Genomic DNA, 18,310 nt, shown 5'->3' with positions numbered 1-18,310 from the left:
TAAGCTTCACGAGGGCACAGAGGGGCTCGAGACGTATCTTCTTCAATTTTACCACTTAAACATTCATAAGTTTAACAGAAATGACTTGAAGTCTGAATCCTTTGGCCCATCTGCTGTAGTTTCCCAACCTCGTCCTCCCTTATCTCAACGTTACACTTTGTCAACTTTTTCTGGGAAATGTTAACTTTACTTTCCTTTTTTACCACTTTTTTTGTGTGCGTGCCTGCGTGTGTGTCTGTGTCTGTCTGTCTCTGTGTGTGCGTGTGTGTGTGTGTGTTGTGTGCGCGCGCTGTGGGCTCTGCTTGATCTGTTGTTTGCGCAACACAATCACATTTCTTTTAAGCGACAGGGTGTCTAGACACACACGTGACCGGGCGCGTCAATGCGCACTGGAGACTGGAGACGGAGCAAGGGCACCCAAACCATCCGCCGCCTCGCTCGCAGACAGAGAGCCTTTCCCCCCCCTCGAGATCACTCGTCGGCTCGCTTTCTGCCACACTCACACACGGAAACTTCGTGTGAGATACGAGGTTGGATTATTTTATCTGAAAGGGATTCGGCTACTAAAATAGGTTACAGGAAGGCTCGGTGCGTGGACGTAACCCGAGGGTCTCTCTCGCTTTTCTCCCAGGCTTCCAACTCAACTCGGGTGAGAGATTCAGTCCCGGATTTGCTCCCTGGCTCCTTGGACGAGGCTCATTCTTGCCAGCAGACCACATCCTCTGCAGACGAGTGGCATATTTAGACGATAACGGATAAAAAAAAAATAAAAAATAAAAAAAGCCTCCACAAGCCTGGTGGAGAGCCCTGCTCTGTGCAGTCGGATCAAGGATTTTGTGGATTAATGCTCTTGAAGACACAGCGGCGAGCTTCGGTTTCCATGGGATAATTGTGATAGTGTTTAGGCTTAATTAGGCCCCCAGTTTGTCTAATTTCTTCCACGGCTAATGCGCATAGACAGAGAAAATGTTTTGACAGGCTTTATATGCTGAGAATCGGCACGGAGCGGGTTTTTAAAGGGGTCAGCTCACGGCGCTCGGCTGCACATCACCAAGTGAATAATTGTAACACATTCAGGCTACATGCCGCTGCGCTGTGGCACATTTCCACCGCCGCTATAGAGATGCACAAGCTGTAAGATTCATCATTATAGGCTAGTCTTAAACGCTGGAGGTGATGGTTATTTATCCCCGGAGGACAAGCTGACTGTCCCGTGAACCTCGACCGCTTTTCGTTGATCAAGTCTGCAGGAGACGGCGACAGAGACTGGCGTATGCTACAGATTTCCTCCGCTTCTCCAGCTCCCCGTTTTTCCACCGTATTTTCTCAGGCTGCTTGTCATCGCCTGGACTCGGATCCCGGAATCTTCATGATTTGCGGACACCATGCTCGTTTTTTAGCCGGGGAACCCTCTTTTCGTCCCGCATGTTTAGGACCAAACGATCGGGGCTCGTCCGGCGACTCTGGAGGAGCCGTGCGCCCGTGGAGGGCGACGGGGAGGCGGATAGAGGGACGCATGGCTCCGGGGGCTGCTGCATGGGCAAAGCGACAAAGGTGGCCAAGTCCAACGCCGGGTCGGAGGCTGAATTGAAGGCGTTGACCCACTCGATACTGAAAAAGATCAAAGAGAAACAATTAGAGGTGCTTTTGCAGGCGGTGGAGTCCAAGGGGGGTGCCCGAAGCCCCTGCTTGCTCCTGCCCAGCAAAGTGGACGCCAAAGTGGGTCAACAGTCTTACTCTCTCCCCATGCTGCTCTACAAAGTGTTCAGGTGGCCGGACCTCAGGCATTCCTCGGAGCTCAAGAGGCTGTCTTGCTGTGAATCCTACGGGAAAATCAACCCAGAGCTCGTTTGCTGCAACCCGCACCACATGAGCAGACTTTGTGAACTCGGTGAGCCGGATTATTATGTTTCTAATAACCTCATCTCCACAAGCAAAAGTTCTGAAATGGCGTTGAGGTCCCCGGTGGTCGGGCCTAATTTTAAATCACGGTCAAATTCAGACACCGTGTCATTGTGTCAAAGAATTACCAGGCTCTTAAAGGGATAATTAGCCTAATTCAAATGACATCACCTCTCTTGGCACGGCTGCCTTGTGTTTCCATAAGGTCAAACTTGACCGATGTTGAAAGCGTGCCAAGTGCTCCTCTTCATCTTTTCGGCAGCATGCTGTCACTCACTCTGAATTTGGCCTGTTTTTTAAATATCCTGTCGTTTTTACAACGATGAGTTTGCAGCTTGATTGTGTTTTTAAACGCTAAATATGTTCATTTCTTGTGTTTATACACTTAAGAGCCACTTCGGAGCTGTTTATTCCAACTTATATCGAGATATTTTCTACTGCCACCAAAGCCCCGCTTTTCAAACCAACAGCCCATCTGGTATTTCAGCATTTCACAATTGGCATTTCCAAAGCGCAAAGCGACTCATCCCGGGCTTTACAGTCTTTCCACGGTGAAGTTTCCAGGGCCTGTGTGTGTGTGTTTATGTGTGTGTGTGTGTGTGTGTGTGTGTGTGTGTGTGTGTGTGTGTGTGTGTGTGTGCGCGCTTGCTTGGCGTCCCGGGCCAAAAGAGGCCCGTATCTCAGTTTGTCCTAGACGCTGATAGTGGCCCTCCTGGCGCCAGGCGGCCCCCTGTTTATCTGCCTGCCAATGAAAGGCAATAGCCGCCCGGCCGGCCTCCCTGCCTGCCTCTCCAGGCTGAGCTGACAGACACAAAACCTTTTCCCAGAAGAATGACAACTCTTATCATAAAGTTTAGATCTCTCCCTTGTGTTTTTTTTTTCTAATGCTCTGCCTTTTTCTCCCCCCTCCCTCCATGCAGAGTCCCCTCCTCCTCCATATTCGCGCTATCCCATGGACTATCTTAAACCACCAGGTGAGCTTCATCTATATATTTATGACGACATAAATTATGTATTGTCTGAAACACTGTTGTTTTGCCAAAACATACACATATAAAGGCCATCTTGTGTTCATGAATGTTTATGTGTTGTCTGTGTGTCTGACATTACAATGTATATAGTCTTAACACACTACCCCTGCAGTGCATTTGTGTGTGAGTGTGTGTGTGAGTGTGTGTGTAGGAAACGGCTCCATGTTATGTTGTGATTTATGATAGCAGTGGAGTGGCACGCCTGGCTGGCTGGGCAGTTCTAGCATGGCTGGCAGCCAGGGCAAAGCAGCACAAAGTTGAGATACCAGCTATAGACTGACTGGCATGTCACCAGGGGCAGTGTGTGTGTGTGTGTGTGTGTGTGTGTGTGTGTGTGTGTGTGTGTGTGTGTGTGTGTGAGATGGGGGGAGGGGGAGTTGTATGGGTGTTTGTTTGTGTGTCCATCTATCTATTGTGAATCGCGGCACAGACAGCGGCGTCTCTGGAGCCAGCCAGCCTTTATCAGCTGAATTAATCAACCGATTAAGGTTGAGGGCTTGCGCGTGTGTGTATGTGTGTGTGTGTGTGTGTCACCGTCCCACATCTCTGTTTGGATGTGTTTGTTTTCCAGACTGGGAGAGACTATTTGTGTTTGCATGCACGCTCTGTCTTCTTTCTTTTCCTTAACAAGATTTGGTCCTGCTTAATTGTTTTCTCGCTCCACCTGTGCCAGCCTCCACATGCTGCTGTGGTTGTCATCCGATTCCCCAGTGCCGGAAAGTGGCATCAGGTTATGTCATCGCCTATTAAGTCGGGTTTGAAGTGTGTTAAATTTCAGGCTATAACCAGAATAGTGTGAGACCGGGGAGCTCTGCTCGGCAGTTTCTCTTCATGTCACAGAGAGGGTGACAAAGATGCATAGTCTGAGTCTGAGTCTGGGACTTTTAAGCCTCACAGTTCTTGATTTTCTCAATCCGTCCCTCGCTCCTTTGCTCGTTTATCCCCGTCCTGCAGTCTGTCAGTGCAGGAAAAGCTCAGAGTTAAACAATGACCGGTCAGCCGACCAGCCAGCCAGTCAGTCAGGAGAAGGAGAAAGTGGCTTTCAGTGAGTGGAAACAATAGGAAGTCATTGCAGCTGCAGCTGTGGTTCCTCAAAGCCCCCCGTCTCTCAGTCTTCCTCTGTCTTTATCTACCAGGCCTTACCTGAAAGGCATTCTCAAAAAAACTTAGACACAAGCCGATTTTATCCAAAAGGTTGAAAATGAAGTGATCAGCGTGCAGGCAGAGCTAGCGCAGCGTCTTTGTACGAGAGCAGTTGGAAACGTTCCAGTGACGAAAGGAAGCAAGAGGGTAAATAGGAAATGCAAGCTGGATGCAGACAAAGGAAACGGTTATACAACTCGTGTTACCACCCTGTTTCCCCCCTCTCAGAGCAAAGTGAAAAACTCCTACTGGTTTAACTGTGTGGGAATTAAATGTCGCGGATGAGAACTGAACAAGGCATGGGAAATGTCATCAGGCGGCTCTTCTGTCTCTCAAGTGGAGTTTTCATACTTCAGAAAAAGTTCTATTCTGCCTCCATTTAAAGTCACATTTCTTCGCTCTTTAGCTCGAGCTCACCTGTCGTGCTATTTCCTCATTTGGTAGCATTCAGTCAGCGCAGCTGCAGTTGTGGTTAATCAAAGGAGACTCTGTCTGTTTGTGTCTCTGTATTGGTGAGGGAGGGTGAAAGACAACATATATTAATAGGACAATGGAGCAGGCTCGAGGGCACACACACACACACACACACACACACACACGCACACGCACACACACACACACAGAGGACAGATGAGCTTATCATGCAGAAAGACAGGGGTTTTTCCCCAGGGCCTCCGGGAGCTGTCAATCATCAGCCTTCCCATTACTGGAGGCTATTACAATTTGCCGCACTATTCTCTGTATTTGCTTTATATTTAGCTGTTTTAAATCATCACGACGTTCAGAAAACCTGCACAGTCAACTTTTAGCAGGCAATCAGACGTTGTAAAAATCTGCATGAGGCGGAGGAGCGATGGATTTTATGATGATGGTTTTATGATTCCAGTGAGCAGGAAGTGGGGTTATATGTGTCAGGGTGCCTGTCCGCTCCAGCAGCAGCGGTCAATATGAAAGCAGCCGAGACGTAAAACGCTACCTTGTTCCAGCTCTGGGGAATATAAATCACACACTGTTGGGCTCTTTCTCTCTGATGCCCCCTCAGCCCTGTGGTCAGCTGTGAACTGTTGCCCGGGAGACCAGGGCAAGGCTGCTGGCAGCCAATGAAAGCGAGGCAGGCTGGGCTATGCCCGTGCATCTCGTTAGCACGACCGCAGCGGCACGGTCCGCGTCCGGACGGGGGCAGGGTGGCAGGGAGGAGGGCTCGCAGTGAAACCGCTCTGGTTGCTCTTTCTTTATTACTTCATAGCTACTGCAGCTCTGCTCGGTGGAGGTATTCAGCCGTCGCCCCTCCTCGCCATATGTAGATTAAATGCACACTGACCTCCTGCTCGCTGCCTTTCTCCTGTTTACACACGCTGCAGTGAACTTCAATTCAGAGCAACTTCAGTTAAACGGTAGTTGTTGCTTTTTTAGCCCCGTTATTGCGCAATGAAAAAATCGGAAGAGATGGCACTTCAGAGCCTGATTCAGGCAGAGCAGAGGTGACCACCGCCGCACACCGTGGTCCAATGGCTTCAGTAGGTGTAGCGCGGCGTTGACGTGCAGCGAGAGGAATGTATCATTAGTGAATACCAGGCTACCAGCAGCAGCTCTGCAGCAGAGCTCGCCGGCTCCCAGTGGCGTGCTGCTCCGCTCAACACACGGCGGTTTTGTTAAAGCTCCATTCAGGTGTCATGTTGAAACTAGTCTACATTACGAGTCTTAGAGGGAGTTAAGCATTCAAATGCAAAGAGAGGGAGAGAATGAGTAGTTTTTTCTCTCTTGTCTGCCTGTTAAGAAAATTTACAGTGAACACCTTTCAAGGCCCCTCTGAGCTCCGTCTGTCGAGGCAGTCACATACACGTTTAACTCACTTCGCTGTTTGCTCACATTTGCAATTTAGCTTCAATGCAGCAAATTTGAATCCAGCTATTTTCTCTGTCCTTAGAGAGAGAAAAGCAGGAACAGGAATGTTATCAAGAGACTTCCATTAGAGCAGTTTGGACCTCTGTTGGCCCAGAAAGGCAAGGGTTGCGCTCACAGTCATCTAATATTTGATGTGTGTATGATTATTGATACGGGATCAGAAGTCCAGCTCCAACGTCGCCTAAGTCATTAGCAGAAAGAACGCAGCTCTTTCCAGATCAGCAGCTTGACTATGCAGAGATGCGGGGCTAACGTTCCTCCTGAGGCAGTGGATTATGGGGGATTATCGGGGGTGTAAGAAACTCTCCTCTGTAAGTCCTCTGTGTGTGTGTGTGAGAGTGCGAGCTTCGTCGTCAGCGTCTTCATTAGGCATTGATTTCACTGGAGTGATTGACGGTCTCACAGCTGCTGCTTTGCCTTCTCTCCCCTCGCGCACAAACACATGCAGGAACACACACAGTGCTAATTCAGAGTGTCTCTTTCTCTCTCTGTTAGATTCTCCAGACTCTGGACCTTCATCCAGTGATACTGGGGGAACGACATACTCGGCCCCTGTGGGGCTTTCAGGTAAATATTCCTCCGAATAGATTCCCTATTCCTATTTTCTTGTCTTTTTCCTACAATCCCTCCCTTTTCCCAGCCATATTATTTTCCTCTCCTGTTTTCTTCTTCTGTGCATTCCTCCCAACACACATCTCCCCTCCATACTTGTGATGATGAGGCAGTGATTGTGGGGGCCCCTGCTTCCCCTCTGTAATAAAAAAAAAAAAAAAGCCAGCGAAGGAGGGTGGTGTATTTCTCCCACATCCACACAAATTCCTCCCTCCTGGCTCTTTGAACAACGCTCTTCTCTTCTCCTCTTCCTCTCCCCGTTCCCTCTCATCCCTTTCCGTGTCATGTTGTAATGGAAGACAAACACGCCGAACTGTTGTTTGGAGAAGAATATGCTCTGTGCGTGCGGTATTGTGGGGGAGGGAGAAAAAAAAAAAAGAGAGAGAGAAGCAGCAAGAAGAGGCTTCGGCTGACATGCGAGTGTTTGTTTGGGTGTGTTTGTGCGTACAGGAGACGTCTTTGTGGACAAGTTAACTCTCCTCTGGGCTCGGTGTGTGGATAAGAGCGAGACACAGGCGCCTTTCTTTCTTCCATCTCTCATGCAGGACGTGTTCCGGGCTTCCTCGGCTTTTCTCCCGTAATCCCCTTTGGCAGCGTTGCCTTCCTCACCCAGCACCATGTCCGCAGGCTACAGAATAAGATGGTGTTCACGAGAGAAGGAGTTTGCTCTCCGCTGCTTGAGCTTGCTCTGTGCTGCTCTGTGCTCTCCTCTGCCTCAGATGGTTCTCATTACTGGGCCTTTAAAGCCTGTTTTATGTCAGTTGGTGTTGGCTGCCCATTTTCCCCCCTCCTTTGTTTGGTGGTAGGGGGGGTCGGGGGTGGTTTAGCCTGCCTCCCTGCATGCATGCATTTGTGTGTGTGTCCTTAGATGGGGGAAGAGGTTGTAGCAGTGCTTACGAGAACAGAGGAACTCGAAATCAGACTCCCCTCTCTGCTCCCCCCTCCTCCACACCTTGAGATGGACACTAAAAGTCCTCCCTGTGTGCATTAACTAAAGACACATTTTAGACCCAGTTCAAACTGTGAAACCCAAGAACTGGAGTCTTAACAGGCGCCCCCCCCATGCTCCCTCCCTTACCCCTTCCCTCCTTCAGCAAGGCGTACACACTACCCTCCTCCTCCTCCTCCTGTTTTCCTTCCTGGCGAGGATGACATGGCAGCAGCGGCCAGTGCTCCAGTGAATGGGCCTCCTCAGTGAAGGCAGCAGAGGTAGAAAGGTTCGGGGCGGGATGGCCAAAGCGCTCTGCCCTCATGATTTCCCTGGCAAGCCCCGGGAAAAAAAAAAAAAAAGAGCTGCTCCATTCCTCTTCCCCTCCTCCCCGCTGGTACTCCCTCCCTCTCTCCTTACTTCCCTCCTTTGCTCCCTCCCTCTGGGGCCCTGACAAAAGAAACATGGCTCTCCCAGAGGCCCGCTGCTGACCTTCTAATTCACTCACTCTGCCCTTTTTATGTTCTTCTCCAGACATATTTACAGAGAGGAAGAGGGAAGAGAGAGAGGAGGGTGGCTTTGAGGGAAGGAGAGTGGCAAAGACTTGAAGTCAGCAAGAGTTGCACTGCTAAATTTTTTTCTTGCATTGCAGTAGAATACTTACACACTTGTCGACTTTTTGAAAAAGCTGGAGTGTATAATTGGTAAAGCAGCCCTGCTTTGGAGTTACACATTAGCAAGAGCGGAAAATGCCCCGAAAGAAATCCTCACTAAAAAACACAATTCAGACAGAGATGAGGTTAGAGATAACATCCTCTCCTCCCGTCTTTCCTTCTTTTATTCTCACCGTTTATCCGTCTCCGAAAAGCCAAGACCATCCAGGCTGTAAGGAGTTAAGTGAGCTGCGACAGCGACAAGCGCAAATGCAAACTAGGCTGCCTGCCAGGCTACCAGCTCCAAAGCTCCTCTCACTGGCTCACGTCATCAGCTTGGAACAGAGCAGAGAGGAGAGGAGAAAGGCGGGGAGGGGGTTGATGGCTGGCGGCCTGGAGCTGGGTGTCGGGGTGCTGATCTCGGTTTGAGCAGGGGCGAGGGCTTAGCTCAGGGGTTTAGGTTCACCCAGGAACTGAAGAGAGAGATCAAGAGGGATATTTGGAAATGGGAGCTCGGGTCAGCGTTAAGAGGCCGCTGGATTGTTGGTTATGAATCTGCGGAGTGTTAAGTAATATTTAAACTTGTTAGAGACGAGATCGTTTACAAGCAGCTCAGGTGGCACCCATGTAGCCGGATGTCCATCTCGTTGATTTGGCAGGGGTCAAGTTTTTCTGAGTGTTGTCTTAAATAAAAGACCTCTGGGATCTGGAAGACGGCGGTTCAGGCTGTGGATGTTTGTTTGTGATGGCTGGGTATCATTTTCAAATCTTTTTATGCTAGCGCTGCTGAATTTTGGTACTGATACAGAAACAATACTTTGACAGGTTTTCCATTTTGTTCACTTGACAAAAGAATCCAAGTGATCTCACATGTTGAATGTGTCTAAAATTGGCAACATTTTGAATGGAGTCTGGTGCGCTCTGATCAAAGAGTAAGTAAACATGGGTATGACTGTTACCAGACATAGTTTTTGATTATTGTGGACACATTTCAGTCGGTCCAAAGAAGTATTGAGGATAAATACTCAGCCAAAGTGCGTACATGCGTCTACTCTTCTTTAAAGGCGATTTATAGTCTGTTCGTGCCAAGCTCTTATTGGATGTGTAGCATCCGTGTGTGCGTGTCGGTGGCGTGCCTGCTGGTGCCATCGGGGACTGACCCGGAGTGCCTGTGTGTAAGAGGATCCAGTCGGGCTGCGGTGACACGTACGCACACACACACGCGCGTTTTCACACACACACCGACGCATACACAACAGGCAGGCAGATAGAATGACCTGGTGCGAGCCCTGGCGCACTGCCGACTGTCACACAGGCGCTTCCTCCCACTGCAGGTTAAATTTAGGCTGAGTTGTATTCTTACACCACCAGCCAGTCACCTCGCTCGACAGACAGTCGGCCAGCCCTTCAGTCAGTCAATTAGTCATCCAGTGAATCGGCTGGAGGTATAACCTTCATCAGGGGCTCTGACAGAGATTAAATTTAGTCTTGGCACCTCGGCTCATTAAATCAAACTAGTTCTGCTGTCATATGGAAGGCCCCGAAGAAACGGCCCATTTTCGGTGCAAACCCAGTGAGAGAAAAGATCCTTGTGTTGTTTTTGAAGCCGTTTTTCACAGGAAGTGAGGATTAAATGGTCACCAGTGTTGAGACACAATCATATGAAAGCCGGCTTCCAGCAATCGACAGCCCAAGTCAGGAACACAGCACCCTCAGTCCCACTCGTCTCTCTCTCTCGGCATTCCTGCCTTGTTTGGGTTAGCAGGGAAAGGAAAGGGCTGCGCAGGATATGACCTCATGTCTTTGAGGAAAAGGCGAGCGGACAGGGAGGCAGCCGAGGCCTCTTCGTGACAGAAAACAAACACTGGAGTGCACCAGCTAGAAAGAAGGAGGGAGTGAAGCGAAGAAGAAAAGAAAGAAAGTGAGCATTTGCTTCTACAAAGATAGAAATGTCTGTGCAGCCCGCTCCAAGCAGGAGAGGCTCGTTTCAGAGATGCTGTCTCCGCCGTAAATCTGTTTCTGCTTTGAATCTTCTGCTCGAACAGTGAGAGGAAGGAATGAAGAGGGAGAGAAGATGGCGGCTTTGGGTGGAGGGAGAGATGGCCGGCAGCTCTGCTCTGTTCTCTGTAATTTGGAGGCTGTGTGTTCAGCCAGCGAGTTGAGCAGAGCAGAGCCGGGCCGCTCCGTGCCGGGCCAGGATCTCTCATTACTCCCCACTTCCTCTCCTTGCTCGGCAGCCAAGCCGCCTCTTGGCAAGGGACTTAATTTTGGTTTTGGCCGTCCTCTGTTCCCCACCCTGTGTCATTATGCTGCACAAATCGAAAAAACAGCACGCGGAGACAGTGGAGGATGGAGAGAGGGGGGAAGAGACGAGAGGAGAGAGGAAAGTGTCCCTAGCTTGCATGTGTTTGGGTTTTTGTGTCATCAAATGAGCTTTTCCAGCTGAAAACATTAGCCCACCTTAGCATAGCCAGTTGATTGAAAGGTGGGTTATGCAGATTTGGCTCCGAGCCAGAGCTGGAGGGAAGCCCAGAACAAGATGAACATTGTTTTGGTTTGCAGTCACTCTGTGGAAGTGGATTTTGACATTACCTCAATGTATGAAGATACGAACGAGAGACAGAGTGGGTGTGAAGGAGAAAAGAGGAGAAAGAGGAAGGAAGGGAGAACCCCCCCCCCCCCCCTTTGCAGAATAAAGACGGAAATGGAAATACGTGGAGACACATTCCTGTAAACCTGTGCGTGTATGTGTGTGTGTCAGATGTCTTGTGTGACACACAGAACCGCTGTCTCCACCCTCCCGCCTGCTCATTCATGTAGTCAGTTTGTCTTTTGTGTACTCAGACTGGAGGGGTGTGTGTTTGTGTGTGTGTGTGTGATTGTATCTCAGCCCTGTCAGAAACCACATATCTTGCACAGACTCCAGTGCTGCTGTAACCAGACACATTCACAGACATACACAGGTACATAATTATTAATAACAGAGTCACAACACAACAGAAGCTGTGGATGAACACAACTGGCTCTGCTGGTTGTCTGCTTCTTTGTTTGCGGTGTTTAGTTCCCACGGTGTTTCAGCACCTCAACAATGAGGGTGATTGTTTCGGCTTGTCTGTCCATCTGTCCATAGCGCCGTGTGTGTGTATGTAAATGGCTCAGAGATACCGAGCCTGCGAGCGATCTGCTGTTTGCAAAAGTGAGCTGATGACATCAGTGCAGCCTGCCTGGCACCCTGTAGCCAACTAGCTTGTGTTTATTTGTCCTGTCACCCTGGGAAATCTGGGCTGCAGGGGATCTCTGTGTGTGTGTGTGTGTGTGTGTGTGTGTGTGTGAGAGAGAGAGAGAGGGTCAGTATGATGAAGTGTTGGAATAATAACTTAACAGGAGTAGGAAGGAGGAGTTGCAGGGGAATAAAACGTCCTTCAGTGAAAAATCGTGCTGCAGTTTTGTGATAATGTGGAGCCAAATGCAAGATGCCGCCCAATTGATTATGAAACATTCCTGCATTTTATCTCAAACTGAGAGAAACACGGTGCCTGAGCTGCATCAAGACTTGTGCATCGTATAATTAGAGCAGAGACTTCCACTCAGAGAAAATTATACAGTAGATGGAGGCATTAGGAAAACATGCGCCATTGCTTCTCCTTATCTTCTCCCAGTCGTGGCCGGATGGTTCATGTTAGAGATGGCGTGTCTGCAACTCATTCTCTCTATCTGTGTTTCTGCGAGGAGTCAGATCTGTAGATAGCGAAACTGTGCCACTCCCCTGTGTGGTTTTCCTGCCATCGGGGCTTATTTAGGTTTCCTGAAGTCGGGGGAAGGACTTAACATCATCTTACGTAACCTGCCACCATAAAGAGCCACTTCCTCCGCCAGCTGCTGAACCCAATGTCTGTATTTATCTACACACTAGGGCTGAACAATGTGTCGTTTATCCTTCAAAGCTGTCACTTTGCACTTTTTGTACGCTTATTAAATCATTTCACTGTTTGATACACAATGAAAACGGCCAGAGTTTGCTTGTTTGTGGCTTGAGGCTAGCAGCTTGAGGCCACATTAGCCGCTACTAGCATTGCACACACGAATCTGCGACCGAATTGTCAGTGGGTGAAGTGCATTGTGGGGGGAACAATGCATGCGATTAAAAAGGACATCATGATGAGTCTGACGGTTACAAGAGCGCAATGCTAACCTAGCATCATACTCTTTTAAGACAAACCGTGCTAACGTAATTTAGCCTGATTTAATTACATTTCGGTCACAGGTTGCTCTCTCTGCAGACTGAGTCATTTACCTTTCAACAGTAAAAAAAAAAAACAACCAAAAAACAGAGAAAACAAACCAGACTGTACAGTTGATAGCTTAAATGTACAAGGCTGTGTTGTTGTATTGACGTGAGACAAGGACGCTCCTCCTCTTCGCTGCACAGATCGGCTGACCTTTCGCTTTCTGAAGGGGTCGCCTGTCATTGAATTTCTTTGCCGCAGAAGAAAGTGAACACAACATGCAACGAACCTCGCCGTTCAGATCTCTCGAAACTAAAAAAAATCAATGAGACCAAATATTTTTGTGAGCAGAGTGAGAGAAATGCGCAGGCTTTCATTACAGACATAAACACACACACACATACGCACAGGGCTGAACATATACGGCGTGGCAGAGAGAACAAAAGGAATGCCTCCAGGGTGACCCTTGACCTTTGGAATAGACTTTCCCCGGCTCGAGAGAGGGTGTTGACTTAGAAAATAAGGCACCATGAAGAGTCCTTCCTTCCCCCTCGAGCTGTTTCCTTCATGCCTTCCCCATTCCTTTCCTCAGCCGCTGTGTGTGTGTGTGTCTGATGACGACAGGGTCATTGCACGTCTAAGCCGAGAGAGGCACACACACGCGCGCGCACACACACACACACACACACGTATATACAGGCCTCTCAGGGATCGATACGAGACAGTTCTCAGGAGCCTCCTCGCTATTTACCGATGTTGATAGTGTTGTGTCCAGGAGTGAAGGTTGAAAACCGTGTGTGTGCGTGAGGGTGTGGGCGTGCTGCTCTGTGACTGTGTTGACTTCTAAGTATAGTAGCGACCTGGTCTGTGTGTGTGTGTGTGTGTGTGGAGTCAGACAGAGGTAATGATTAACCTTCCAGACTGTGTCTCTGGCCATGAGCCCCCCTCCCTTATACCCCCCAGCTGCCCCTCCCCCCTTCGACCAAGTCCAATTGTCTCAGCTAGCGTGGCGTCCACTCTTTAAGACCTTGGACCATTAAAATCCACAGGGGAGCTTGCAGTGTGTGTCTAGTCGCCGAATCTGCCCTCCCTGTGCTACGGTTTAAGCATTTTGCATTGCACAGGGGGTTTATTTAATCACAGATATTTACAGTCTACCCCCAGCACCCCCTACCTCGCAGACCATAAGCTGATCATCCATTAAATACCTAGAAAACATGGGAGCAATATGCTGTTTTTGTTTGCGCTGTGTTGCTAATGGCTAACATCCACATTAGCTCTCACCAGCTGCTTCTTGCACTGTCTTACACTGCAAAAAAATGCTTTTAACAAGGCTTGTTATCATTATCATCATCTGATCACATGATGCACTCCACACCTACCTGCTCCAGTATATTTCAGCAATGATCTATCAACATTTTAGCTCCCAGCTGCCTCACAGTGAGCCAATCTTTTAGCCGTGAGGGGCTGTTTTTGTTTAGTTTTTCTGGGTGGGGGGTTGCGTGTGGATCCCATGGGACAAACCAGACAGGGAGAGACCAGCAGCAGACGACTGGAGCGGAGCAGAGAGGGCCGCAGTGACAGATGGCCTCAGGCTGCCAGCTAGCCCGCTTATCTCCAGCGAGGAGAAGCTTGAGACACACGGGCTGAGAGGCTGCAGAGCAGACGAGCAGGTGGGGGCGGCAGACAGATAGACGGACTAATGCGTCGATAGGCAGACGTCCAGAGAGCAGACAGATGTACAGACAGAGACTGCAGACAGCTCTGTAAGTGTTCGGGGGCCGGAGCTGATGGAAACACACCGTTCCGAGGACAGACGGACTTGGCGCAGACACTCTGACGACACCGTCTGACACACACACGCGCACCTATGTGAGAAGCACCTGAAATAGTGTCAGACCGTAACATGAGGAGCGTGTCCAGCAGACACCTCGCACGCAAACACACGACGTGTTAAAAATTAAAATTTAGTTAAATGAGCCTTGCACTTGGAACAAGGTGTGCTGATACTGGGCCACTCACATTAGTGTGTGTGTGTTTATATGTGTGTGTATGTGTGTGTGGTTATGTGTTCAGCAGCATTACTCAGAGGTGTAAGCTCATCGGCTGTCAGGACAAGCTGTGAACACAGTCTTCACAAGGCTGCGCCCCACAGACGGAGGAGTCTGCCTGTCTCGCTTTCTCGCTGCCGGCCTGCTGAACAGAAGAAGTTCGGTTTTGTTTACCTGTAGGCACAGTTTGAGCCGGACAGAACGCTGTAACTATAAATATTCTCTAAAATTAGCTTTCAGTCTGTCTCTTATCTAACTGTTGCTGAGGAATGGGAAGAATTCAGGGGAGCTGCTGTCACACTGGAGGACAAAAAACCCCCAAATCACTTGACTGCAGTGCTGGAAATGAACTACGAGTAGCTTCTAGGCACTTTAACTTAACTTGAATGCCTCTAAACATTTCTTTGGAAGTTTTACCAGTCTGAGAAAATAACCTCCTGATGATGTCATAGTGATGTCATCACGACGTTGGGTGGAAAAAAGCCTGCGTTACAAACTTGGGGCAGGTGGTTTGAAAGACATTTATTCACCAGTCAGGGAGGATCTAACGAAAGAGGCTATCGAGTTGCATTGTGGGAAGTGTTTTTTGAAGCTTGACCCACATTAGGGACTTAAAGTGAGAATGTCTCGGCCGATTATCGACTTTTTCTTTTTTAATCTGTCTCTGGAAAGACTGGACTTGTAATGTAGTATTTCTGCAATGTGGCGCTGCGACTTTTACGTAAGAGGAGGGTCTGAATGCTCTACTAGCTGACCCGTTCCGCTGACCAACCTATTTCCCTCTGTTGTTTTTCTGTCTCTCCTCAGCCCTTTGCTTTAATCCTTCCCTCGCTCGTCTCTCCTCTGCGGTTCTGACTTGCTACCAGTCTCTGAGAGGAGAAGAGAGGAGAGACGACGAGGGAGGGGAAGCGGGGCAGTTAGTGTAGTCCTGAATAGCAGGGTGTTTTCAGGCTGCAATGACAGGCTCAGACAGGCAGCCGCTCTAATGACCTCTGACGCCAGGCCCTGTCTCTCTCAGCAATAACAAACACACACACAGGGCCCCACAGGTGAGCTCCGCCAGCAGGCCCTCTGTCAGCTGTTAAGAAAGTCCAACGCGTCTTTCTCCTTATCAACTCCGGCTGTTCCTGTACGTACATGTAAAGCAGACCCGAGAGCAAAGCTCGGTCAGGATCGGAGGCTCTGTCTGACATCAGCCCTGAGACACAAAAGACACTTTCTGTCTCTTATCTCAAAGATAAATGCTTTTTTCCCCCTCCGTTTAGTCTAAGGTAGATAGCTGGGTGCTTAGTTTCCCCCAGCACCCCATGAGGACGGATTTACGATAAACTCCCCGAGGCTCGGCTCTGACCAACTTCAAAGGACACAGCCCCTCTTGTTTTATGGAAGGCATGCTTTCAGTTTTTCTCCCCCTGCCCTCCCTCCTCTCCTCTCTGTTTCTGTCTCTCTTCTCCCAGTGTTGTCTTTTTCTCCCCCCCCTTCCTCCTCCTCCCTGCGTCTAATGAAGGCTAATGACAGGCCGCGGTGAGTCCGCTCGGGCCGGCAGAGATCCTGCCGCATTAACGTCGCAGTTTGTCTCAGACGGGACCTTCCAAATTACCGGTTACATTCACAGCTACCGCCAGATGAAACGAGGAGGGGAGGCGGGGGAGGCTGGGGTCGGATGGGAACTGAAACGGCTCTGAGAGGGGCTCTGTTAATTTTTTCCCTCGCATGCGTTTCCCCTCTTCAAGCTTTCTTAACCCTTGAATGTGTCTTTCATCGGCGCTGGATTCGAGTGTGTGTGCATACGTGTGAGGGAGTGGAGGAAGTGTGAAAGATTGTTGAGCGGCTGATAGAGGCTGCAGCAATTAGGTGACGACCCCTAAAAGCACAAGAGGCGGTTAAAAAAATCAGAAGAGGAAGCAAAGTTGCAAAAGTAACAGTCAAAATATGTGAAAGCATTCCTTCTCTTCCCCACCCCGCCCCCTCTTTCTTTCCTCTCGCGCTCTCTCTGTCTCCCTCTATTTCCCTTGCGCCTGACTGGCTCCCACTTTTCTAGCTGGGAGTAGCTGAGAGCCAGATTTCTGTGGAATAGAGATATGAAGGGGGAGAGGGACGGCGCAGGAGGCACACTAAAGGGAGACGGGAGAGGGAGGGAGGGGGTTTGGAAACTGGAGCATGGCCAATGCTACACTTCTTTTACGCTCAGGGGAAACTTTAGACTGGAGAGGCCTAGCTTGTCAACGATTCAGACACCAGGGCTCGAGAGTTAAGGGCCTGCCTCGCTCGTCGGCTAAGCGCCACGTGCTTCGCCGTCGACATTATGTGTGTTGTGTGAAAGTCACTCGCTGTTGCTCGGTGACTGTGGCCTCGCGTCAAAGAGCGTGAATCCAAAGATGGTTTCTAATTTCCTCCAGCAGGGCGAAGCACGTCGCTGCGCAGAGATGATCAGGGCAGCGAGTTGACGTCACTACATTGTTGGCCACGCCGCTACAAAAATACAGCGAGCCAGACAGAAGATAAGCGTTTAATGCCTAGACAAATATTGTACTGCGTGTGGACGCTTGCCTGCCAGTGTCTCCGAGTTGCTTCTCTTGTCTGAGGTCCAGGAATTCCAACATGGTTTTCCTGTATGGCAGAAATCGAGGATGGCAGTTTAGTTTTTGGCTCTCGACTAAAGCAAATTCCCTATTTCCCAAAACAGGGATAAGGAAGCTGTTGTGAAGAAGTAGCGATGTTTGAGAAGTCTGGTGTAGCCGTTGCTTTTGCGCTCATCCCTTCCTCCTCTCCTCTCTTTCTGTACTTCTTGAGCTCCATATTTTACTGTCTAACATTTCAGTGTCACCACGTCTTGACTGTGGACCTTCACGCACGTCTAACCATCTCCTTCTCTCTCTGTTTCCTTCTTCAGATTCCCTGGCGTTGCAGGAGTCTGGCGATCGGGCCCATTGGTGCGTGGTGGCATACTGGGAGGAGAAGACACGCGTCGGGCGCCTCTACTCAGTCCAGGAGCCCTCTCTGGACATCTTCTATGATCTACCTCAGGGGAACGGCTTCTGCCTGGGCCAGCTCTGCTCTGACAACAAGTCCCAGCTGGTGCAGATGGTGCGGGCCAAGATCGGCTATGGCATCCAGCTGACGCGTGAGCCAGACGGGGTGTGGGTCTACAACCGCAGCTGCTACCCCATCTTCATTAAGTCGGCCACACTGGACAACCCGGACTCGCGCACGCTGCTGGTGCACAAGGTGTTCCCCGGTTTCTCCATCAAAGCTTTTGACTATGACAAGGCCGGCAGCCTGCAGAGGCCCAACGACCACGAGTTCACGCAGCAGCCTCGCACGGGCTTCACGGTGCAGATAAGCTTTGTGAAAGGCTGGGGACAGTGCTACACCAGACAGTTCATCAGTAGCTGCCCGTGCTGGTTGGAAGTCATTTTCAACACCCGATAGCAGCAGCCTTCTTCACCCTCCTCACCTCCTCTGCCGCCTCACGAACAGACTACACCCACTTTCCTTTTTTTGTTCCAGAGGTTCAACCAGAGAGGGGGAAAAAAAAAAACATTTAAAAGAAGAAGAAGAAGAAGAAAGTATAAGATTCTGACGGACTTTGTTTAATAAATGGCTAAGATTTAATTAAATAAAATAAGAAGCGAAAAATGTATTTTATGTTATATATAAATATATTATTAATTGTAAATATGAAGACGTTTTATATGCATCATTATTTATGTATTGTGCAATGTGTTGATGAGAAAAAGAAAATAAGATGCACTTTGCTTAATATAAATGCAAAACAAAGAAATGCCAAAATAAAAAAAAAAATACAAATACGTTTCTCGTCTAGTCTGTGTTTAATCTGGGGTTTTGTGGTGGTTTC

General features: G+C 49.3%; 1 protein-coding gene across 1 annotated transcript; it reads left to right on the top strand.

Moving 5' to 3' along the window:
* Positions 1 to 381: 381 nt before the first annotated feature.
* On the top strand, positions 382 to 18,001 carry smad7 (SMAD family member 7). Its single transcript, XM_076757736.1, has 4 exons — positions 382 to 1,891; positions 2,823 to 2,876; positions 6,477 to 6,548; positions 17,345 to 18,001. Exons 1-4 carry the CDS (start codon positions 1,426 to 1,428, stop codon positions 17,881 to 17,883), a joined length of 1,131 nt encoding a protein of 376 aa, XP_076613851.1. The 5' UTR covers positions 382 to 1,425; the 3' UTR covers positions 17,884 to 18,001.
* The last annotated feature ends 309 nt before the right edge of the window (positions 18,002 to 18,310 follow it).

Source organism: Chaetodon auriga, chromosome 19 (genome assembly GCF_051107435.1).
Source record: "Chaetodon auriga isolate fChaAug3 chromosome 19, fChaAug3.hap1, whole genome shotgun sequence".
In the NCBI taxonomy this organism is placed as follows: Eukaryota; Metazoa; Chordata; class Actinopteri; order Chaetodontiformes; family Chaetodontidae; genus Chaetodon; species Chaetodon auriga.
The sequence above is the reverse complement of the archived record's forward strand: the minus strand, read 5'-3'. Positions and strand labels throughout refer to the sequence as shown.

What these genes read in the sequence shown, in the direction of transcription:
- smad7 (XM_076757736.1), top strand. Translation starts at nt 1,426, where the DNA reads ATGTTTAGGACCAAACGATCGGGGCTCGTCCGGCGACTCTGGAGGAGC. An exon ending in GGACTATCTTAAACCACCAG is followed by an intron (nt 2,877 to 6,476) that starts GTGAGCTTCATC and finishes TCTCTCTGTTAG; the next exon opens with ATTCTCCAGACTCTGGACCT. An exon ending in GGCCCCTGTGGGGCTTTCAG is followed by an intron (nt 6,549 to 17,344) that starts GTAAATATTCCT and finishes TTCCTTCTTCAG; the next exon opens with ATTCCCTGGCGTTGCAGGAG.